The sequence below is a fragment of the Bombus pascuorum genome, chromosome 14, assembly GCF_905332965.1.
Source record: "Bombus pascuorum chromosome 14, iyBomPasc1.1, whole genome shotgun sequence".
Classification (NCBI taxonomy): domain Eukaryota; kingdom Metazoa; phylum Arthropoda; class Insecta; order Hymenoptera; family Apidae; genus Bombus; species Bombus pascuorum.
In genome coordinates, this window is record NC_083501.1 from 5,345,995 (window position 1) to 5,370,561 (window position 24,567).

The 24,567-nt window shown below is 33.5% G+C and overlaps 4 protein-coding genes across 10 annotated transcripts in view; 3 read left to right on the top strand and 1 right to left on the bottom strand.

Annotated features, from left to right (window-relative positions):
- The first annotated feature begins 209 nt into the window (after positions 1-209).
- LOC132914140 (dynein axonemal light chain 1-like) lies at positions 210-1,041 on the top strand. The gene is made up of 3 exons (XM_060972978.1): positions 210-218; positions 392-540; positions 609-1,041. Exons 1-3 carry the CDS (start codon positions 210-212, stop codon positions 1,000-1,002), a joined length of 552 nt encoding a protein of 183 aa, XP_060828961.1. The 3' UTR covers positions 1,003-1,041.
- Positions 1,042-1,044: 3 nt separating this feature from the next.
- LOC132914024 (zinc finger protein ZPR1) lies at positions 1,045-2,966 on the bottom strand. Its single transcript, XM_060972786.1, has 3 exons — positions 2,623-2,966; positions 1,867-2,545; positions 1,045-1,732 (listed from the first exon to the last, which is right to left on the bottom strand). Exons 1-3 carry the CDS (start codon positions 2,746-2,748, stop codon positions 1,197-1,199), a joined length of 1,341 nt encoding a protein of 446 aa, XP_060828769.1. The 5' UTR covers positions 2,749-2,966; the 3' UTR covers positions 1,045-1,196.
- An 835-nt stretch (positions 2,967-3,801) lies between these two features.
- LOC132914022 (serine/threonine-protein phosphatase 2A 56 kDa regulatory subunit gamma isoform-like) lies at positions 3,802-13,208 on the top strand. 5 transcript variants are annotated; one of them, XM_060972781.1, is made up of 9 exons: positions 3,802-3,983; positions 4,494-4,556; positions 6,934-7,108; positions 10,629-10,831; positions 11,198-11,592; positions 11,670-12,003; positions 12,108-12,326; positions 12,388-12,615; positions 12,698-13,208. In XM_060972781.1, the coding sequence occupies exons 1-9, from the start codon at positions 3,954-3,956 to the stop codon at positions 12,845-12,847; spliced, it is 1,797 nt and encodes a 598-aa protein (XP_060828764.1). In that variant the 5' UTR covers positions 3,802-3,953; the 3' UTR covers positions 12,848-13,208. The 5 variants fall into 5 exon arrangements, with proteins under 5 accessions (XP_060828764.1, XP_060828765.1, XP_060828766.1 ...); XM_060972782.1 differs by lacking the exon at positions 3,802-3,983 and adding an exon at positions 4,063-4,342; XM_060972783.1 differs by lacking the exons at positions 3,802-3,983; positions 4,494-4,556; positions 6,934-7,108 and adding an exon at positions 7,936-9,322.
- A 4,919-nt stretch (positions 13,209-18,127) lies between these two features.
- The window catches only part of LOC132914090 (venom dipeptidyl peptidase 4), a 292,561-nt gene continuing 286,121 nt past the window's right edge, over positions 18,128-24,567 (top strand). Inside the window, exons 1-2 of one of the 3 annotated variants that reach the window (XM_060972911.1) lie at positions 18,128-18,705; positions 20,541-20,735. In XM_060972911.1, coding sequence (XP_060828894.1) covers positions 20,709-20,735 — 27 coding nt within the window. In that variant the 5' untranslated portion in view covers positions 18,128-18,705; positions 20,541-20,708. Of the gene's footprint in view, positions 18,706-20,518; positions 20,736-24,567 lie in introns of all 3 variants that reach the window. The other 2 variants (XM_060972908.1, XM_060972909.1) reach the window with 2 other exon arrangements.

Consider the following 24,567-nt stretch of genomic DNA (forward strand, 5'->3'; position numbering starts at 1 on the left):
GTTGATTTTGTACGGCATTATTAATGATGACAAATTTATATTTGTCAATTGGTCATTAACTACAATTTCTGTTTACGTTTCATACTTTTATTTTGTACTGGAATTTTTATTAATTTTGAGTTCCAAAAATATAATAATAGGACAGAATGATGTAATACTGTAAAGAGAAAATTAATACTATGAAATTAATGAATTGCCATTTTTGTGCAATGAGTGAAGTTAACCAGAAGTAATTACGTTTATACATTGTTAATGCTTTAACAACATAACATTTATGAAAGTTCCCTCTGGTTAATATAATAGGGATGGATCTATAAATCATGGTACTCGCTTTTTTACGATATTGCATTTTTTATTTTTTCTAAAAATCTATAATGTACGTTTTACATAGGCTAAAGCAACAACATGTAAAGAAGCTATTCAACGGTGGGAAGAAAAAACTGGTTTGATCTCAAGCGAACAGAAAGAAATCATTTTGTCTTTTCAATGGCCTCCGATTGAGAGAATGGATAATAATTTAGCGGCACTTACCGCCGTCGAGTTAGTTACATCTTTTCACAATGTTTTTCATAAAAATATTGAAGTCAATAATTTTTATTGTTTTCTAGGAAATTATCTCTCTCAACAAATATGATAGAGAAAATTACTGGTATCAATTCTTTAAAGAATTTAAAAATTCTATCTCTGAGCCGTAACAATCTTAAGACGTTCTCCGGATTGGAAGCAGTTGGAGAACATTTAGAAGAATTGTGGATATCATATAATCAGATCGAAAAAATTAAAGGTGTTAACGTATTAAAAGCGCTGAAAGTACTTTACATGTCGAATAATTTGGTAAAAGACTGGGCGGAGTTTAATCGTCTACAAGAAATACCGAATCTCGAAGATTTATTGTTCATTAATAATCCTATTTGTGAAAATATGGACACGGAATCTTGGCGTAGTCAGGCAACCAGAAGACTTCCAAAACTAAAGAAACTTGATGCTATACCGGTTGTATAATTATCTCTTAATCATTACACGGAATGAAGATAGAAATTTGAGTCTCGATAAAAAATTTTGCAATAAAATTGCAAAATGTATATTTACACAGTATAGTGTACATTTATAATACATTTTCTTTTCACGTTCAAATATAATACATTATATTGACATTATCGGCATTGCCTTATTTCGTGAATCTTTGCGATGAACGATTAATAGTCTTCGACTTTCATATCGTTCAACCCCAATTCTTCGTTCTGATCGAAACTTCTTTCATATTTAATGATTTTTAAACCGCTATCTAAACCTTCGTCTGACAGGCTCTGAATGTAACTATTGCCTGCTGGATCATCTAATACAAGCGTGATCTTTTGTTTCCCTTCCAAAACCTCATTTAAGTGAGATATGAAGGCTTCCATCCGTTTAACAGTTTCTGGATCGCTACTATCACCGCTGAAAGCTGTCGATGATGATAATTGCTCTTTTATCGCTACTAAAATGCCTTCTACTGTAGTGAAACGTCCACCTAAGGCAGCGGGACCGATTTCTAACTCCAATTCGGGTATTTCCATATGACAAGTTTCGGATTTTAACAAGTCACGGCTAAAGTCCTCTCTTCCTGTAATTGTGACTTCTATTTTCACTCCCGTGGGTTCGATACCTCCTCCGCTCTTGACTTCGTTCGTTCTGTGTCCGCAAGACTCGCAAACCGTTGCCATAATTACAACTTCCTTAAAATGTGGAATTTCTATACATTGAGTTAAAGATAAAATCTTTTTTTTCTGAAAATGAAACTATACATGACGAAACAAAAGCGAGTACTACTAATTGTAAACTAATTTAGAAAGTATATTGTAATGTTAAGTAATGTGGAAAGGATACTGGTTAATTTCATGTTGGTTTCACATGGAAAATTACACTCTGGACAATTTGTTCTGAAAGAAAGTACTTCTCCTTCAATTTGTTCCAAAGGATATTCTCCTTCTTGTATAGGTTTTAACAAAGTATCATCTGTGTCATTTTCTGAGTAGATTCCTAAAATATGATCTTGCTCCCTTGTTCTTTTAAACTGCACTGTAGTACATCCTTCATCTTTTAACATGGGTTTTGGATTCTCTACATGACATTCGCCTGATATATCTTCAAATATTATAGTAAAGGGCTTCTCTAAAGATTTAAGCTTCCTTATCTTTTCAAGAAAGTGGTCAATTTGGGACGCAGCATCTGGACATTTTTGTCTCCTTCCAGATTGATCTTGCTCCAACCCCACAATAGTTCTTTCTATTATTCCCTCAATTGTCGTAATCTCTCCTTTTTGTGATCTAGATGGAATCTCAAAGTCCAAGGATGGAATTTTTACACTAGTGTAGTCTGATTTAACTATTTGACGATTCAGATCTCTAAGAGTTTTAACTTGCAGCGTTATCCTAATTCCCTTATCTGCAATTTTTCCACTATTTTGTATCTCATTATTTTGAAAGCCACAATGTTCGCAATCAAAGGACATTACCACAATATCTTTGTAATGCGGAATCTTTGTCAAGAGTAATCTAGTAACACCCTGTATTTACAAAATAGTATATTGGTTAGATGAGTTAGAGATATTTTGTTTTTAATTGTAAATTTACGTTACCATACATTTTTTTCGCAATTCATACAGAGACTCTCTATCTCTGTTGTTTCTGGCTCCGGATCTTCAGCCGACAAATCACGAAATATTGGTTTTGCTTTTGCTTCAGTACTTTGTTTTTGATCTCCTGCCATATTTTGGTTATATAGAATGTATACACCAGATTTATGTAAAAAATCTATTTTAGGTAAAATTGAGTTAAATTATCGATATACGCTGGTCAATCCTTTACGCTTTCTTATTGTACGTTTGCCTGCTAAATACAATTTTGTAAGCTCAAATTACTATTTTTTAAACCCTTAGAAAACATAGTGATCAAAATAAATTAACATGTGTAAATTATTTAGTTTAATCTAGGGTTCCCTATATGAAGAAGCGTAGCCAATTGAAAGTCATGAAATCACTAAGATGTTTAAATATAATAGAAGTACGTAATTTAAAAATTATTTTACGTATTATTTTCATAATTATGATAATTATACGAAGAATCAAAAATACTAAAAATTATACAGAAATTATTATCTATTGTCTGTATAAAGTACTGCAAAATTTTTATTGAAAACATATAATTTAATATACAAAGCTATTAATAAAGTACTTAATTTTAAAGTAGCGCTTTGTATGATCAATAGTAAATTATTTCTTTGTTTAAAATGAAACATAAGGAAATGTCTCGAGATGCCGCAAAATTTTTATGTTTATAAATATCAGCAGCAACTTCACGCATATCATTTTGAATGCATTTAAAACGGTACAATTAAATCTCGGGTTTCATACTTTGAATAACAATTTTACAATTTATCAGGTAAGATAATGGAAATAATTTTTATTTTCCTGTAAAAACACACTTTCAATTTCAACAGTTCTCAACATAATAAAGTTCAAAATTGCGATTTGTAGTAATGATTCTTTCAATGGTGTATCGTATACATATTAATAATACTATAACCTGTGTTATCGTAGAACATAGCAGAGGCGCGTTACAAATTATCGGATCCCTGTAACGTTAACTCGTAGTACTCATGAAATATTTAATTAGCACGTGTTACGCGCGGATAATTCGAATAACAGCGAGAATTCTCTTGCTGTAATAAAAGGAGCATATAAAAGGAAGTTTCTGAAGCGAAGAACTAGGGAAAAATTGTAAGCTTAAGCGTTCTCAGTGAGTGGCGCGAATCGCCGGCTGAAAGTACAATGGCTAAGCGTAGCCAATGGCCGCTGCTTCTGAGTGTCTCGTGTCGGCTCGGTTCCTGCTGATCGATGTGTTACTACGTGTTTTCGAACTGTGCTAACTCGCATTTGACTCGATCACGCGTACTCCTAATTTTTGATCGATAATATGTCGAGTCGGCAGTCGAAAAAAGAAAAGGTGCGTTCATTATGTTGCATGTCGCTCCTGTCTCCTCTAATCGTCTCTTATGCGATTGGTACTCTCGCATACGTGAAAACAGTGTTCCTTGGACGAGGAGAGATCGCGGGCACGCGCGCGCTTCAGAGAAAGAAGGAGTCCGTAGTCAGTAGTCTCTATGTGTCTATGGGCATGAGAGAGATATAGATAGTTAGACGATGACAGGGATAGGAGAGAAAAGAAAGAAGGGAGAGTAAAGAGAGTACGGGGAAACAACCCCGGTAGCCGAGACACCGAAGGGTGTAGCGTGATTCTGATTTCTTGATATTCGTTTCGCTGGCGCATTTTTCTCGAGCAAACGTTTCAAGAACCTGACAATGGTACTTTTAACTAATTTTCGCGTTTCCGTTCCGTGTGACATCGCAAGTGCGAGTTCTCGTCTATTTGCGGATCGCGTCTTGAATGTGAATCGGTGCTGTCGTGGCATTGTACGCTGGTATAAAGCGGTGCAATTAACTCGTTTTGTTCCAGGATGCGACGAAGATCGGCAAGGACAAGGGAAAGAACGGCAAGGATGGCGAGACCAGTGACGAGGTGAGGTTATATCGTTCTTCTATGTTCTTATTGATGTGGCTCGATTCAATTCGAGTCGACTTCTGTCATCGTTGATTCTTTCTGTCGTGGATCTTCTCTTTTCATTTTTACGCACGTCACCGATTCGTTTATTAAAGTTATTTGGTGTCGTGTCATTTCTCTGTGAAACTTCATTTATCATTTATCCTCTGAAAACGATTCAGTGTCCATCTTCGACATCGTGTGCCACCTGAAATGTTTCTTTTCGCCGAGCTGTGTACACGCGTTTATTTCAAAATACACGCTTCTCTTATCATATAATTACTCAGCATTGCTTTTTTTATTTAACTAGTATTATACGAATACTATTTCGTAAAACAATTTTAAAGTTCTCATTGAAAAAAATGTTGCTTGGCACAGGTGGCGCTTAAGCGTGGACTTAGTTGATAAATAGAAAACGATGTAAACGAAAGATGCCTTACGAATTAACTGATATATATTTCTTTTTGGCTTATGTTTCTTATCATTTTGTTACACGCGAGCATATGTGGCTTTCCTCGTTAAAATAATTTATGATTTCAAAGATAAGCGGAATAATACGTTATTTTCTAACACGCTTCCTGAACATAATTAATGTACAATCTATGTGGAGTGCAATCACTTACGGTATGAATGGAGCGAATTCCAAGCATGGAATTACCGCGCAATTAAATATATGCTAAACAATGTTAATAAACTGTAAAGACTAATATGTTCATTATTGTATAGCAAATTAATTCAGCTTGTGAGTTTGGCATTATATTTATATAATTTTTATCTTATTATAATATATTATTATCTTATTATATTTAGTCGGTTCTTTTGCAAAGTATTTCATATTACATTTTTTCTAATTTCTTTTAATTTCTACAATGTAAATAATTGGTTTTAGTATATCGATTAAAGAATGCGATTTACAATATTTATGGTTAATACGATTAAATTGACCTCACGTGATTTATAACAAATAATATTATGAAGTAGCATGGTATTATTTATGAAAATAAAATATTTGTAATGTAAATATTGCGTAATGTACTGCTTAAGAAACTAAAGCGCGTCGCATCTATGCAATTATCGATTGCCGATAACGAAAAAATTTATAATCGATTAATTATCAATTGATTGTATTGAAACACGAAAAATTATTTCATGTTTGATTCATAAATTTGCTCTGTGCATGCAATATTATTTTACAATTACAATATTATTAATTATATTACAATAAACGACAATTTATCTCGTAATTAATAATAATTATTACAATAATAATAATTTATTATTTAAAGAATATAAATTATTAATCATGTATTCATGATAATTTTCGTATTTTAGAGCATTTTTTAATTTGTCTTAATAAATTTATTTATTCTTGTAATGGTAAAAAGCAAAGTAGAAACTTTGAAAATTATATACATATATGCATGTATTTTCAAGAATATTCAATCAATCACAAAAATATTTAACAGAGCAAAAGATTTAATGTAGCATGTTAACAGCAAATATAGAAGCAAGAAAAATCAAAATTCATCTTACACAGCCAAGAGGGAATATACTTATGCCTAATTGTTATGGGATACACATCCACAAGGACTACCATCGTCAACTAGGTTCCTCAAGAAGAAGTTTTGTGATTGGTGTTGAAGTCATTCTTGCACCTCTATCTCAATTTTTTCATTTTACACTAGTAGATCCAAAATATTAATAAAAGCGTTACTATGTACTATATAATTGTCTAAAAATCATTCACAAGTAATTGTCATCTTTTTTGGCCACTAGAAGATACTCTAAATGGACAACAGCTCAGACGAAGAGTCAAGACCAATAGTGCATAAATGGTTTCAAGATCAACCACAAAACTTCTTTCAAGGAAGCCAGGCATTAATGCAACGTTGGAACAATTGTGTTGAATGTAATGAGGATTACACATAGACTGACATGTACATTTGCTTTTAGCGGACAATTTTTGTTTATCATTTCTGAATTATATATAATGGAGCACGATGAAATTTCTCTTGATGACATCTCTTTATACAATACAAAACATTTTCAAAGAAACTATACTTTGATGAGTACTATAAAAGATATGTAAGTCACTAAACCAAACAAAAGTTGCACCTATCTCTATTTCAAGTTGTTCCATTGTTGAAACATAGATCAAATGCACATTTAGACAAGGAATTCTCTCTCTTAATAGTCAAATTGTCAAACTATTTGTTGCTTCACATATGCAATTTTTATGCACACATTGTATCAGCAATTTTACATTGCATTATAAGACTTTTAATAAATCTTTATATAAAAAAATTTTATATCCTTAAGTTTTTATTATTATAAAATTATTTCTATTCTTTCATAGACGAATAAGGTAGCAGCAGGACCATCGGTAGCCGCCGCACCACCACCACCAACGTTGATTAACAAAATCAAATACCAACCCGGAGGCCCTGTGATAAAGAAAGATAAACGGCAAAGTAGCTCAAGATTTAACATATCGAAAAATCGTGAACTTCAAAAGTTGCCGCTTCTATCCGGTAAGTTTATGAAATAAATTTTGTTACTTGAAAATCTGATAAAAAATTAAGTAAAAAAGTTTCTAGCTATTTATAGAAAAATAAATTACAACGATTTTAATTATTAATATTTAATTATTGTTAATTACAATATTATTATTAAAAATATTCAGAATAGAAGATTTTTCCAGATAAATTGCAAAAGTGTTAGTTTTTATAATTATTAAACTGTGAATTTCTATGTATTTATAGGAAATTAAAAGGTGTAAAAATGTACAAAATAGATACTCCTAATATACAAAAATATAAAAAATTCTTCAAAGTGAACTACATTTTATAATATTTAATAGGTGGAATAAGTCTTTACATGGGTACTGTTTCTTTAATTACGTTAATAAATTTATGAAACTACATAAAATTTCGCAGTTTAATAATTACTATAATACGCTTAATTTTTGGTACGACTTAAAAAAAGTCATAATAGTTCTCAGCTCGAATTATGATCAGACAATTTCCTTAGAAATTTCATTCTGCGACAAATTCATCAAGATCTATTAATGTCTTCAATGTTCTCTAAGCGAGCAATTCCGCTTTCTTCAGCAATGATTGCCACATAATGATTGATTAGTGTAACAAGTCGCCAAAGTAGGAGCAATAAACCTTATCATTATTATCCTTTGCCAGGAATAAACCGCAATATACTTAATGAATGCACCGAGCGTATATTGGAGTGTATGTAGTTGCTTATAGGTATATACCGGTGTTTTATGTAAGTTAAATTGCAGTGCATTTTGCCGTTTTGATAAATCGAAATATAAAAAAATAATTGAATGTGAAAAAATATCAGAGTGATTAATGTCACCATTCTAATTTAAAATTTCACGGTGCATTGTATGCGCCTGCTGGGACATAAGAGAATTTTCAAACTTTTCGTGAGAGATGATTTTGATCTAGAAATATACATCGTGAAATGTATAACTGACCAACATTTCCGACTGATCGGAGGTATCTTGAAGAACTTTAGTTAAAAAAAATCTTGTGGCACGTAATCGAGATATTTGAATAAGTAACATGAATGAAAGCGAAATTTAATTGCGAAAAAAGGAATAGAATATTTAAGAAGCGGAGGAAGTAGGAGGAACGAGAGTTAAAAAGTGAAAGGATATCGAATATTCTTTGATCATTATCAATCAGATAGGGAACTTTATCCATGGAACAGAAATCCGTGGGGAAATTGGTGTATGGATGGCAGTATTTAAGTGATCGATGTATCGACCGGAAATCTACAGACTTCCGTTTGCTTGATGCATTTTAAATGATATCTGGATTCGAATAATCCTTAACGTCGTTCTAATAGCGAACACTCTATAAAATTAAATTCGCTTTCATTCATGAAAACGATATGAACAATATATATGTGTATCATCGTTGCCATCATGGAAACAGTAACTTTTTAATACATGTATGTACATACCACAGTGATAAGTACTATTGCGTACTTTTTCCAATTGACTGTTTAAAAAATTAGTCTATTTTTTAATTTATAAATCAATTTGAAATTGATATAACTGTGACGCAAAAAAGACAGTTAATTAAGTTACTTTTACTTTTTTAATCCCGGTCGCAGAGGATTGCGAAAGCAGCTACGTCAGAACGTATCGATTGTAAGGCGCGGTGGTTCACGCATGCGCTCACGCGTCATTCGCGATTCCTACTTTTCTAACATAAACAGTCCTTTCTCGTTCAAACGGCCTTTGATAGCAGCGGTATTTTCTCTATTCGAATTCGCAACGCGTCTTTTCCCTTGATTCCACTGCGTCCATTACAAACCGATAAGTTAGGTGACGAAACGTTTGCGAAATCCTCGTGCATTAATATCAACGTACGAATGGAGATGTGACTTGTTCTTGCTCCGAAAGAACGGTCAGTTACGTCGAAGCAACAGATTGTTATGTGAACAAGGAAACCGGTGCGTATAGGGATGTAATTTACCGTGAACCGAGCCGGGGAAAAGGAGACAAGTTCCGGTGACCGATATCAGAGAACGTTAGACACTGTTGGGCAATAAGATGGTTCACGTGGATGGATATATTCCTTTTTCGACTGGTGGCCTGCCAAAAAGTCCAAGCTTCCACCAGGGGCTCGCCTTGGCTACTGTTTTATCTCGAGAATCGAATAAACCTTACTTGACCAACTTCACTTCGCATTATCAACCGTTACGACCCCTATTAATCGGTAATGAAACCTCTGAAGTTTGCTTCTTGTCTTAATTCCAGTAATTGTCAAAATATACAGTCAGGGACAAAAATAAGTGGACAGATAGTGGAAGTGGGTATCAATGAAGTTTGATTAAACTACTACTGGTTTTATATACTTTACTTTTACTTATTATATGTCGTTTTAATTAATACATTTATTAGTCATTTTTTCTGCCGGTTACAAGATGGAGTTTGTCTCACAAATTAATTTTCGACACATTTCTTTATTCCCTTTCTCACATCATACACAGCCTACATTGCACTTATTAGATCTATAACTACGTGTTTCTATATATATATATGGATATATAAATGTGTATATATATTATATTGTATATATACATATATTCTATTTTTTATATATCCTTATAGGATATAGATTAGATAGTAAATAAATAAAAGCAATGTCTACATTCTTGTGTAAATAGACCGCATTTAACAAAACTTCATTGGTACTTATTTCCACTAACTGTTCACTTATTTTTTCCCCGATTGTATGAACTCGTGCATTTAGAAAAGTATAAAGAGGGAGAGGGTACGAGTGTGTGAAAGAAAGAGAAAGACATAGGTCAATGAAATAAGGTGAGACGTGAGAAACGGAAGAGTCCAAGAGAGACGGATAGGATCTATGAAAGAATCTCCAAAGAGGGAGAAATTATTAATGAAAAAGACAATGAATAAATTTACGAGGCAGGCGTACGAAATTACGAAAAGTTCAAGACAAGTAGCAAACAATTGAGAAAGGGAGTTTCATGAGAGCGTTTAAGAGGATAAGGGAGAGAATGTACGAGAAAAAGAAATGTAGAAAAGGTGGGAATTCAATGAGCAAAAGAATGGAAATCTATGCAAGAATGCGAGAGAAAGGGGAATGTACTTAATACGAGAGAAAGTTCGAGATAAGAGTTTACGAATGTGAGAGAAAACAAGGTATACCAGGGATAGAAAGAGTCCATGAGAGAGAGTCCATGGTTGGTGTGAATCGTGTGTATGCATGTTCATGGGTCTGTTCGTATAGAGGAGGGAGATGAATTTATGGGGGGAAACAGAAGTATGAAAGAGGGAGAGAGTCCAAGAGAAAGAGTCCATGGATCTATTCAAGGTATACATGTCTGTATATGTAAGTGACGTAGGGTGTGCGCGTATATATATCCTCAGAGAGGGAAAACTTAGGTTCTATGTGAGTATACAATGTACCTGAAATCTGAAATGTATTCATTAGATATTAGTAAATACAGAAAATCTATGAACTCACTAGATAATTAAAAATCTAATATTTTCTTTAGAAACTCAACAAGGAAACGAAAGAGAAGAATTATTCATCCAGAAACTACGGCAATGTTGTGTGCTATTCGACTTCGAGTCCGATCCTCTTTCGGATCTAAAATGGAAAGAGGTGAAGCGTACTGCCCTCAACGAGATGGTCGAATATGTCACCAAGAACAAAAACGTGATCACGGAGGCGATCTACCCTGAAGCGGTGAACATGGTGAGCACGACCTAACCCGAACCGCTTAATGCATTGCCAGTATGACCATAAATCCATTACTAACAGATTGTTTCATGAAAGAAGGATTTCTGCAGGTGTAATGAATTTATAGTGGTCATAAAAAATATATGGAACGTATTGTTATTTTTTAATGAATTTATTGTTAGGACCTACGTTTCATTTTCAGTATTACAGTTCAGTAGTACATAGTAAATTTTTGTAATTATATAATACGAAATATAATGTATGTACTTGGGTCCAATTACTTAGTATGTAAATGCTATAACAAATACAATGGCGTGTAAATACTTTTTGTAACCATTACTCGTATGCGATTTTACTAATTTAGAATTCAAAATTTTTCAGTTTGCAGTGAATCTGTTTCGCACTCTTCCACCATCGTCGAACCCGAACGGCGCGGAGTTCGATCCGGAAGAGGATGAGCCAACGTTGGAAGCAGCCTGGCCTCACTTGCAACTAGTTTACGAATTCTTCTTACGATTGCTCGAGTCTCAGGATTTTCAGCCCTCCATCGCTAGACGTTACATAGACCAGAAGTTCGTGTTGCAACTTTTGGAACTATTTGACTCGGAGGATCCACGGGAAAGAGATTTCCTGAAGACAACGCTTCATAGAATTTATGGGAAGTTTTTGGGACTTAGAGCGTACATCAGGAAACAAATAAATAATGTCTTTTATCGATTTATATATGAAACCGAACACCATAATGGAATTGCCGAACTCCTTGAAATTTTGGGAAGGTAACTTTGAATTTTTCATTGTAAACGATAGTTGTTTTATAGTATGCTATATGTTTATCGATTGTTTGTTTGTTTAGTATAATCAATGGGTTCGCACTACCATTAAAAGAAGAACACAAAATATTTCTATTGAAGGTACTTTTACCTTTACACAAAGCCAAATCGCTCTCTGTATATCATCCGCAATTAGCATACTGCGTAGTTCAGTTCTTGGAGAAGGATCCATCATTGACTGAACCTGTTATTAGAAGCCTGCTGAAATTTTGGCCGAAAACACATTCCCCTAAAGAAGTAATGTTTTTAAATGAGCTCGAAGAAATTCTCGATGTGATTGAACCTGCGGAATTTCAAAAAGTCATGGACCCATTATTTAGACAATTAGCGAAATGTGTATCATCTCCACACTTTCAGGTATTGTCAATATTCTTTTTATTAATGATAGATCATGTAAATTACAATTTTTGATATTATATAAATTAATATTTATAAAAAATATTTTATCGTGTTTTTATCAGGTGGCTGAAAGGGCTCTGTATTACTGGAACAACGAATACATAATGTCCCTTATATCGGATAACTATGCAGTTATCCTACCAATCATGTATCCAGCATTTTACAGAAATTCTCGAAATCATTGGAACAAAACTATTCACGGCTTGATTTATAATGCATTGAAGCTATTCATGGAGATGAATCAGAAAGTATTCGACGAGTGTACGCAACAGTATTATCAGGTACGTTTTTAATTATTACGAAACAAGGACAAAAGAATAACGTTGAATGAAATATTCGTAGGATCGACAGAGAGAAAGGAAGTTTATGAAAGACAGGGACGAAGCGTGGATGCGCGTTGAAGCATTAGCGATGAGACATCCGAATTACAACGCAGCTTTAAAAGGTATTACGAATACAACATCTGGCACGACATTGCAACAACAATTAGGCAGCCCTCTACCTGACGAAGACGGTGATACAGATCAGACTCCGCTCACATTGGAAAAGATAGAAGCGAAAGCGAACGAGGTATGACAGATCGGAATCGATCTTTCTCTCGTCCTTGATCGTTTGTTTATTCAGGAGTCTAAATTAATCTTTTTTGCCATAGGCAAAAAACATGACCAACTCCAATAAAACAAAGCCACTTTTGCGAAGGAAAAGCGACTTACCCCAAGACACGTACACAATGCGGGCATTGTCCGATCACAAACGCGCAGACGAATATCTTGTTACGCCACCGGATCCTAACAATTGCTAGTCTCTACCGCAATCTCTTCCCATATATCCTCTCTTTTGCTGCAGTGATTTTGGGAGTTAGCTTTTTCGAAGAGAGAAACGAAACAGCGATGAGTCGGATCTAATCAATCGAGCGGTCACAACATTCGACGACAACCGTCTGCAACAGAATTTGATCGTTTAGAGAAGTCAACATTGTCATAATTATCTCTCTCCTCTTTCCCCACCCTCCCTTTTGTATCAAAAAGTATCAAGATGTGTATTGTAATATCTTTTTCTTTGTATCTCGGTGAACGAAAAAAAAGCTTTCTCTCATTGCACCCAGCACATTCGGAAAATGTATCCATGTCCGTAGTAATCTATAAAAAAAAAAGAAGGAAAAATGCTGATAATTTCCTATATACTCTTCGAGTTGATTTACGTAAGGTATCGCGAGATTTATGAAAATACTACATACTCGCTATCAAAGAAATGAAAAAAAAAAAAAAAAACATGAGATGTAAAAGAAACCTAGTAAATAAGGGTCCTAAGTGTTTTAAATAATACACAGAGTATTTTATAAATTGTAGATTTCTTGCGTATGGAGAGATCTATCGCTGACAATACGACAGTTTTTTCACACTTATATGTACGTTTTCACATTCTTAAATTATCTGTGCTCGATGTTCAATAGATACTCGGCATACAGGTTAGATCATACACGAAGTTAATGGTCGAACTGAAAGCTCAAACGATTTATTTACTAAGATTCATTCGTAATTGTTTTAAAACAGGTTGTCTTGCTTTTGGCGGGAGATTTTCTTCATATCATAGGAATTTATGGTTTATCGAACACCATATATACAGGGTGAGTCACAATGCGTGGACAAAATTTTACAAGTTGATTCTGGGAATGATTTGGAGTGGATTCTTTCTAGAAAATTTTATCTAAAAAAGTTAATAAATTCTTTTATTTTATATTATATATTATTTTATATATTAAAAGCGTATGAAATGCAAATATCAGCAAAGTGATGAAACAATAATTTCTGATAAAATATTTCAGAGTTAAACATTCTTCTAAAAACACATCAAAGCTTTAACTACTTCTACATGATAGTTCTTATTCAGAATCACCTCTCGAATTAATTGATAAATTTTTGTTCACTTGCGGTGATATACATCTTGTATATATACTTTAAATAAACAAAAAAATTTTATACGAATTCGAAAGGTCAGAAAGAATGGCCGCGTGCTTGATGTCGTAATAATTAACAATAATAAAAAAAAGAAGATAAGAAAACAAATTTTAGAATGCAAGTTTGAGGCGTTATTCTTTTGAGCGAGGTTTCCACTGATGCGCAAACGACAGACATTTAATGACACACAAGTGATATATAGTTGCTTCAACGCTACCAGCTCGTAATTTAGCGGCAAATAATAATAATAATAATAATAAAAAAAGAAAGAAAAACGAAAAAAATTGCAAAAAGAAATGAAAACGTCGTTTTAGAGTTAGATGAACGTGATAGCACTATTTTAGAATATCGATTGTTATAAATCTGAATATTCCTGAATGTACTACTTTTATATCTGTCGTGCCTAGATGCCTGTGGAACGCATTCGCAAGAATCGGCTCTGCCAGAGGCCTATAATTAAGAATCGTTAAAACAAAAGAAAATAAAAAAAAAAAATGAAATAATAAGCAACGAGTTGTACGTGACGTTACCAAAATGGTGTGATTGCATCACGAGTTTTTTCAAGAACGCTTACACAAAACGTTGCGTCTTTGCTCCGTCAGTTTCGCGGTTAACAAAATAAAGAGAGAAGTAAAACGTTATATAGTAGTTTGTCGCTGGCAAGAGAAGCAAAGGAAAAGAAAAAGAAATGCGAAGAATAGAAGCAAATTTAGGAGTCGAGGAAAAAATAACGAGGATGGTCATTGAGCAGTGGTTCAGCTACGTCCTCAGCATCTTTACTAAAGGCTTTTTGGCTAATTCCTCGTGTTACTCTTGTTTATTGGATATAGGGATTCCGATACCATGAAAATAGTGAAGTTTAAAAAGAAAAAAAGAATTACGATCTAAGCGAAATATCTTTAGTCTTTGCGCTGCTGGCAGGCTGTTATGTTTAAACATTGTAAGGAATGAACTTGTTGAGAATAGAAATACGGTTAGCACTTATTATTAAATAACGAAAATTAAAACCAAATGAGATAAATATAAAAAAAGAAAAATTATTTACTATTTAATCGTCCCTTCAGGAGGAGAATGGCTGTTTTTGTTACGGAAAACCATTAAACGATAAGTATTCTTGTCGATACTTTTTATTATCAAGTGCAGTGTAATCTCGATAAATCTCATTGAAAACACACTGTATCTTGTGCAACAAGTATTTAATAATAAAAGTATTTTTAGTAAAACTATCTTATTTGAATAGGTTTGCATTTTTAATGTTACTCCTTTGAATGAATAATAAGTAACTAAATTGCATTCGATCGATGTAATATTCGACGACATTGTTTCTCTTCGTTTTTATTTTATTTTCTTTCTTTGTTATCTTCCGACAGTGAAATCGCTAATGTGGATTATCGGGATTACATTGTATTTCTCAATCGTTGAAATCAATCGCGAAGAAGAATAAATACATAATACTGTTCGATAGAAGCGTCCCTCCGGTAATGCATGTTTCGAGGTTTCGTCTCTTACTGCGTCTATTCTTTCACTTGTATCATCTATGATACATCTTTGAAGTTTACGAATTTTATAGTAGGATCAGAAGACCATTCGAATTTCTCGTGCTTAAATATTCAAGAAGACTGTTACTGGCTCATCGTTGGTCGAGTATTATCGAATTTTCCTGACTTCCGTTCCCGCAAATTGTGCCAGGTTTAAATAATATAAAACAGAAACGAGAGAGAGAGAGAGAGAGAGAGAGAGAATAAAGAAAAAAAAGAGAATGAGAGAGAGAGAGAGAGAGAGAGAGAAAATGAAATTTGATTTCATTCGACGTAGATCGTTCTCTTGTAACTCCTGTATGGGTTACCTCGAGTGAGTTTAAAGGTTCATTTTCAGCAATGTTTTATACGTTTTTTATGATATGAAAGTCAGCCAATAATCTTGTATTTTGTAGATAGAAAGAGAAACAATCTATTATGCGAAAGAATGATTTTAAATGTTTTATGTAAGGAGGAGCAAGGATTTTCTGAACTTAGAAAATGAGGAGTCACGCTATCATAGGCAGCTTTCGAATTTTGTAGAAACGTTTCTGTTCTTCCTTACGTAAAGTTCTACGAAATATTCGGCAGAACTATTATTCGATGGAGAATGAAAACAAACAAAAAAAAAAAAAAAAAAAAAAGAAAAAAAAAGAAAGGGAAGAAAGGAATGTTTATAAAATATAAAGAGATCCATATGTACAGTGACTCGCTTCAAACGTAACGATACGAATCTACGATGGAACGCGTACAGGACTGTGTATCAATGTTCGATTAACAAAATTTTTTTAATGATCGCCTGTCCGATCGATTCGTTTCCATGCATGCATATATTACAATTTGTTGGAAGCATAATTTTATAATAAATAAATCATTATAACGAAACGGTATGATTCTCTTCTACCCATGAATTTTCCAAAATCCTACAATTTTATAATCCCTGAAATTTTTGTCCTTTCTTAGTAAAAACCATTCTTTACGGTGGTACAGTTATAAATTCGCTTTAAAACTGGAGACAGAGAGCATTCGTCGGTGCACGGATTATAAACTGTGGTTACATGGCATCCTGAACGTTGCACTCAGACCAGCTGCAGTTTTGTTTCTTTTATCGCTAGTACATGTTGGGAGAAACCGCAGGATTCCACAGCCTGCGTCCACGATACAGGGCAATCCCAAGTTTCAATTTACATGACCTTTTATCAGATGTCGCCGAGAATATTTCTACAGTCCAGCTTACTCTTTGAATAATATTCGAAGGTCTTTGAAAGTATACATAAGAAGAAATAAAATGTATACATCGGTATCCGGCTCGTGTACAAGGTCCCTGTTATTTTACTCTTATATTCAATCCTTGAAATTCTTAAAAAAGAAATAAAGAAATTTCATCTTTTACTTTTCAGATATATTTATTACGTCGTATGATCAACTACTTCAATGAAAATATTAAACCAGTTTACATACCAGTCTTTCTGCCTTCCGCATAATTGATTTTTATTGTTTTATATGTTTTCATTTTTATAGTGTTTCCATATCCTCGTTAGGACATTTTAAAGGCACATTTCCTGAGAGTTTGATAAAAACTTGTATCATATTTCTCATAAATTGTTCTTCTAAAAATTTTTCCTCTGTAAAACAACAACACGGTCAGATACATCATCATTATCACCATATCAATAAATGAACTTAATTTTTAGAAACAAAGTTCCACGAATCTTCATATAGAAATATACGCGCTTACATATGGACACGAAGATTTATTTTATAAAAAAGTTACAGCTGTATAAATACAAAATTATATCTGTCTCTTAGAAGCCAAACCGATCGATTCTATATTTTATAAGTTTTTGAATTTCATTATCTGATCACATAATTATCATTGAACTTGTCGAAATTCATAAAATATTTCTGTTGTTTTTTAACGAAAATCGTATTTAACGTCAGAACTACCATAATGACCAATTCTTAATATTTCATAGAAATTTTTACACCTCAGTTTTAGGGACTCTAATAACTTGTAAAATGTGTGGACAGAAATCTATTTTCTTCTTTCATCGTGTATTTTTTCACAAATTTTTCATTTTCATTTCTTTGATACAAACTTTACAAATATTCTAATCATTACACTGCGGATTTGTATACATTTACAAGAAATTTAAAGGTGCAAAATTGCACAGGATGAACGTTATATGAAAAATTTCATAAAATAATTAAAGTATAATGCTTTTTATAAAAGACAATTCTCCATTCAAGTTCTACTGTTTTAATTATATTAATTATATTCTGAGTTTGTATAAAAATCCGCAGTTTATTAATCAAGTATAGTTGTAGTGTTAAAGGCTTAACGAAGGCGATCATCGATTTCGAAGAAGGACATGTCTTGAGATTACAGAAGGTTGTACCTATCTATCTACTTGATGCCGGTTCGCTCTCTTTTCGATTTAGTTGACCGCCAACGTGTCGGTGACTCCCGACATTCAACAGGTATCTATACAATCGATGTGTTTGTGTTCCGTGGTATTCCCCATGGCGGTGTTGTGTTGGTATCAGTGATCTGCGCTTCCTTCGAAGAGACGCTTGCGCCGGTAAGGCAGACTCTCCGCGTTTCGTGGCTGTCCGTTATTAGTACGCCGCCAGCCGTCGAAGCTGGATGATCTTTCGATCGTACTTCGAACAGTCGAATGCGTTATTTTTATTTACGCGACCAGTTTTTGTATGAAACTCGACTTTGAATTGGGCAAGCGACGTATATTAATCTAAGTCGTGCGCGTGTATCATCCGTGAAATCGACGACAAATAGCTCAGGGCGATCGTTCTTATAGAATTTTCGATCCCATCTAGTGTTCGATAACTATCGATACGATTCGATTTTGTGTTCAATTCGATACAATTCGTTAAACCGTGTTCTAATATGAAATGAGTGGATTCTTGAAGGTTGTTAGATCGTTCGTTGACACTTCGGTATTATAGCTTGTCAATAAACGTCGTGAAAGCGAATAAACGAATTCGTAGCTCGTAATTAGAGGTCATGTGACGGAGAAAGTGCGATGTATTTGGAGATGGTATTCGGGACATGTTTTTCGGTGGTTCGGACCAGTGAATTCTACGGGAATGGTACAAGAGTGACGGAAGTTTGAGAGGCGTCATTTTTGGAAGAGAAATCGTGTCGCAGTTAACTGAATGTGTACGTAAACAGATTTATCAAGGATAAAGTTTGCCAACGGAGCGATCTTTCGCAATGTTTAAAAGTTGCATTGGTAATACATGGTAGACGTGTTTGTCGTAGAAGTTATTTTTTCGACACAGATTTGCCGTGTTAGCAATTTTTTACTTTTTACTTACGTATGTACATTTGTATTCCCGCGCTTACATCCCCCCTCCTTCAATTTTCAAATCGATGTTATCAATTGTCTCCTTTCTTCTTTAATGTGTCACTTTTGTCAAGTACAAGTTGGTTTACGCATGTGTACGTGGGTTTGCGAAAAAATTTGAAAAAATTAATGATAAATCGGTTTGACGAATTAACCTTTCACGGGACGCAATAATGTACATACACGTTTAGTTTTTATTTAATTGTAGTGAATTAATCTTTCAAGGGATACAATAATGTACATACAGTGTACATATGTATATACACGTTTAGTTTTTATGTCATTGGAGAATGACCCCGAAACATACAATGGTTATAAATGTATAGGTTATCTGTATACGATTAGTAAATCAATTGCTCGGTGCATATTGATACACATACATATGTATATACGTGTTTAGCCTTTATTTAATTCAAATGTGGTTTTAAATGATACAATGGTTACAATTGTATTTATCTATTTTTATTTCAGTGGATTTAATAAAACAACTAATTTATAGTTTTGCATATTATACGTATTCTAGATATTTTTGTGCATTTAAATTTCCAATAAATGCATACATATCCACGGTCTAGATATAAATTTCATTGAAAAATCGTTCCATAAATATTTGGCTCTTGCAAATGTCAGTATTTCATTGCATACCTAGTAATATCTGTAAAATTAGTTTTATCAACTCATAATAATAAAATAACAATACCTCGTTACATATAATGTAATCACTGTTCATCAATACATAATTTTTACTCGCGATTGTGTGGTTAAATTGCCCACTTTCGAGTAGTTTATGTAGCAGGCAGGTATTAAAATGTCCTTCGTAAAAAAGATTGGCAAATATTTGCGAAGAAGCCCGGTGTTTTAACACGGGAAATCCTTATATATTGCATCCGTGATACCTCGAGAACTGATTCTCGTTAATTATTGCGGAGTTTAAAGGACGCGAAGAGAGACGCCGTGAGAAAAAAAGAGGTAATTCAAAAGTTCCGTGATTAATGAAGTAATTCGTTCCAAGTAAGAAGTTGTATTTCATTTCGCCTGACTTTCCTTCTTCTGAAATAATCTCTGGGGAAGCGGAGAATTATGGAAATCGGGGTGGGGGTATGACTATAGAAAAAGAAAAAGAAGGAAATTTAACAAAAATTTCGTGAAACGGATTATTTTGTAAGCTTGTAAAGAGAACACGAATATCGTTTGAAAACTGTTTTAATTTATTTACGACCAAAATTTCGTTTGATTAATTAGCAATTATCAGGGTAATTTATTATAATTCTCTTCGATTCGAAATTTCAGATTCGAAAATTCGAAGTTTCAAATAGATAGCTATAAATAAATGTTCTGTTGCTAGTATAATATAACGCAGTAATAAAATATAGTAACACAGTGGTGAACAGATGAAATAAAAATAAAAAGGGAACGAGTACATAGGTTTCATGTTACGTAGCACTGTAGACGGTTCAATTCTTCGTTCTCGTGTGACGATAGAATATAACAGGGAATAGTATTCGAATTTTTAGAACGAAGCAGGATTAAGAGCGATAAAACAATCGTTATCAAGTTATATATTTTTCGATCGTTAGATAATTTCGTGTACCTAAAAACATTGGCTCGTTCTCTGATAAATTTGCAAAAGTTGCTCGATTAGGGAACAAGAGTACCATTCTCGAAGAAGTTATTGACACGTGAGACCCGATGTTTCACTCAAACGAGGGGAAAGTAGGAAAGTGAAAAGGCAAAAAACTAAAGTGCGAAACTGCAATGTGCAAGAAAAAAGGTGAGTGTGTTGCTGTCAGTAAGAAGAACGCAAGAGAAACACGACAACGATGACGGAAGGCGGACCGAACATAAGCGTGAGTAACAGATAATTTCACTTTACGCAATTTCATTTTACGCAATTTCATTTTACGCAATTTCACAGACTGTAAGTTCTGACGATTCAAGCTTTACCAAGCAATTACCAAGATGACCAATATCCTGTACCCACCTTCTATTTCATTCTTCGCGTTACTTGTCTCCATATCTTTCTTCAAATCCGCACCTTTCTTCATGACCATCTTGCGCAATAATTAATAATATTTCTGAATTGAGAGAGAGAGAGAAAGAGAGAGCAAGATAAATTACAAGATAGTAGGTTATAGACTTCTCTTTTATAATTTTATAATCTCACAGCAAATATTTCAATTCTCTGACAATTGCAGATCTGCTTTTTCTGAGAAGAATAAATTTCCATACATTTGATTATCAGAATTTCATTATCAATGGTAAACAAATGTTGGCAGACGAATCTATGTTGGATTAATTTTTACAACAGAATGATTTAACAAATAAGGATATCGGTTCAGCCGAGGCTGTAGTTAAAGATCAATAACGAAACGGATAATGCATTATTTTCTACTTTTCTTCCTCCATTTGGAGAATTTTTAAACCTTTTTCTTCTACAAATTCTCCCTTTCCTCGCATCGTACATTCTGCCCACTTAAATTATTTTTCCACCAAATATTTTAACAACGAAACAAAGAACGCATCATTTCTATTTTCTTACTTGGAGAATTGTACAATTTCTCCTCTCGTCACATCACTCTTTTGCTAAGTCTCCGTTTATGGGTTCCGCCTGTGAAAGTCGTTCTTTTGCTGGCTTTTCCCTTTTGTGCGTTTCCTCTTTCTTTCGCCGATCTTCCCTCTCGTTGGTGTTTCTTCTCCCTTGGATTCTCCTTCAGCCCTCCGTGTTCGTTTCTTATCAGCGAACTTTCGTTTCCCTGCCCTCTCTATCTCCAGGTCTCGCCGTACATCTTTCTTCTTTCTTAAAGTCGCCGATTTTAAAAGCTTCGCTCGTACGGGCTTCCTCCTTGTCTCTTGCGAGGATTCAAATTGAATGATTAAAAAAATGAAGCGGATGGGGGTGGCGGTTCATTTTTTCACATCCACTATGGAATTAGCAACTATTGTCCCGAACAAAGGATCGGATTCCTTTGAACGACACGCTACCATTTTCATTATGTGGAATAAAATATTTGATGAATAATACTAATTTTAATACTATCGAACTTTTAGATCGTCGGAAAAGTTTCTTTCCTTTTCTAAGAAAATAATGGATGCACAATATTTTTTGTTTTATATTATTTTATCGAATTACGTATGATCAATTTTGTTCTATCAAACTAAAGATCCCAATGTTCGACAGATTAGGTTTCATGTTCGTACGAAGATGCGTCATTGTAAAAGACGTTTATACCTTGAATTATTATAATTGCAGATGTTTCTCGGGTATCACTTTCATTACGTGGAATTAAGTACTTGAGAAAAATATATCTGTGAGATTAGCTTTAATATCGCTGCATCACGTGTGTACTGGATATCGTACAAACGCGAAACAATTATATTGCACACGAGTCATATCTCCGTATCTGTCTGTCGATATTTTCATATTCGATTCTAATAATTTTACTCCATTGTATTTACTTGTATTCAATTGTATTTTTCTTTATTGCCAAGTAATTTCGGTATATGATAATTCCAATATTTTTCAATCTCAATATCATCGACGATATTCGAATAATCTTTTTTTTTGCAAAGTGTTTAGCGTATCGGAGCTAAGCAGAATCAGGGGATTAACGAAGCTATACAAATGAGTTTTATCCGAGCCAAGTCAAGATAATGGAAAAATACCGGCTTTATTTATTCGCTTTTGCAATTTGCATGTTCGCAACGTTTCAATTAACGAGGTTAAAAAAATAATGTCGCGTTTATTGCTCGGTAACGGGGAGCTGGCGTTTTCATTTAAGAATTTATGGGGGGGAGGAAGATGTGGAGGATGGCGTGTTTTAATCTTGGGCGGCGATGAACGGTTTTAACCGGAAGTACAGGCTGAAGTGTCTCGCAACAATTTCAATGATATTACGCGGATCGTTATACGCACTTTCAGCCTCAACTTAACGGCGTTGTTAAATTCAGAAAATACCTTTAGTAGGTTGCCGCCGTGGCAGCTCGTTTATCTGGCTACCGATCATTCGGATTCTTGCTTTATCCAGCGGATTAAAACCGAGACAAACGTACGATACAATTTTAAATGTCAAAGGATCATTGCGCAATCCTTTATTTTCTATTTCATTCGTTTTAAGCGATATCCTCTCTGTTTGCACTTCGTTTCTCAGTTGAACACACGTAAACGAAGAATCAAGCTTGTGCCATTAGCATTCTTTATCTGTTCATTCATTATTCAGCGAAGAAGGAAGGAGGCTGTTTAATCTGTTTCTCTAGCGGCACGTTCTTTGTTTTTTATTTTTTTTAATCGCAAACGTTCCTTGCATTTGCGATCATTGCGTAAGAAACTGAACGTACGTTTCACGTGCTATGTACATGACCAGCTATAGACATTAGAACACATTTATGACGTAAATGAAAGACAATAATCATTTGTTTCAGAAAAAGTAACGCGTTAATACCGTGATGTTTGGAAATAGTGTCCAAACTTACTTATCTTTAATATGACTGTAATTGAACCTGCGAGTCCTTATCTTTACAACTTTTTACCGATTCGCCAGTAAAAATGATCGAACGTATAAACTTTATCGCTCGTCATATTTCTTCCGCCGTATCCATTAAATCGTATCCGTTAAAGCCCGCTTCTTGATACCAGGAAAATCGCATGATACGCAAGTTCGACACTGATCGTATTATCGATCGTATTGCGTATTACTATTTGACGTTAATAATTGTTATATACCCGAGGATTAAAATTGGAAATAAAATTACTATATATATATATATATATATATATATATATATATATATATATATATTATATATATATTAATAATTGTTAAATATATACTAATATATAAATATATATATAATAATAAGTATTAATAATTGGTAAATATATACTAATATATATTTATTTATATATTATTATGTATTTATATTTTAGTATATATTTAACAATTATTAATATATATTATAATATATATATTTATATACTAATTAACTACTAATATATATACTAATAGAATATATATGTATATGTATATAGTAATTTTATTTTCAATTTTAATTCTCGGGTATACAACAATTATTAATGTCAAATAGTATATAGTATAAATATATATATACTAATTAACTACTACTATTTACAATAATATATACTAATAGAGTATATATATAGTAATTTTATTTCCAAAAATATTCTAATTCTAATTACTATATATACTAATTTTTAACGACGCTGATGATGTAAAATCACATTAAATTCAAACACACATGTAAAATCACATCTACTGGCAAAAATCAGAAGTTTTATGAACATGGAATTATGAAATGGAACTGCCTGAAAGATGGCAAAAGGTCATCGACAAAAACGGACAATACCTAATTGAATACAGTTATATTTTCGAGCAATAATTTTGAATGTTCCCTCTTATTTAAAATACGCAATCACTTAGTTGGCAACCCAATATATCGCCGTAGAGCGACGATCAGGCACATTTATGCAAATATTGATATATGTATAATTTTGTGTGCTGGATTAGGTTAGATGCGTAATAGTGTTACTTGTGAGTATCAGTGTGTGGAGGCGTGTGTGCGCGCGGCGTCTCGAAAACAAATGAATGGTAAGTGGGTTAACGGTCGGGTATGGAAGAAAGTGCTGAGACGCGTGCAAGTGTGTATCGATGAATATCATTGGAA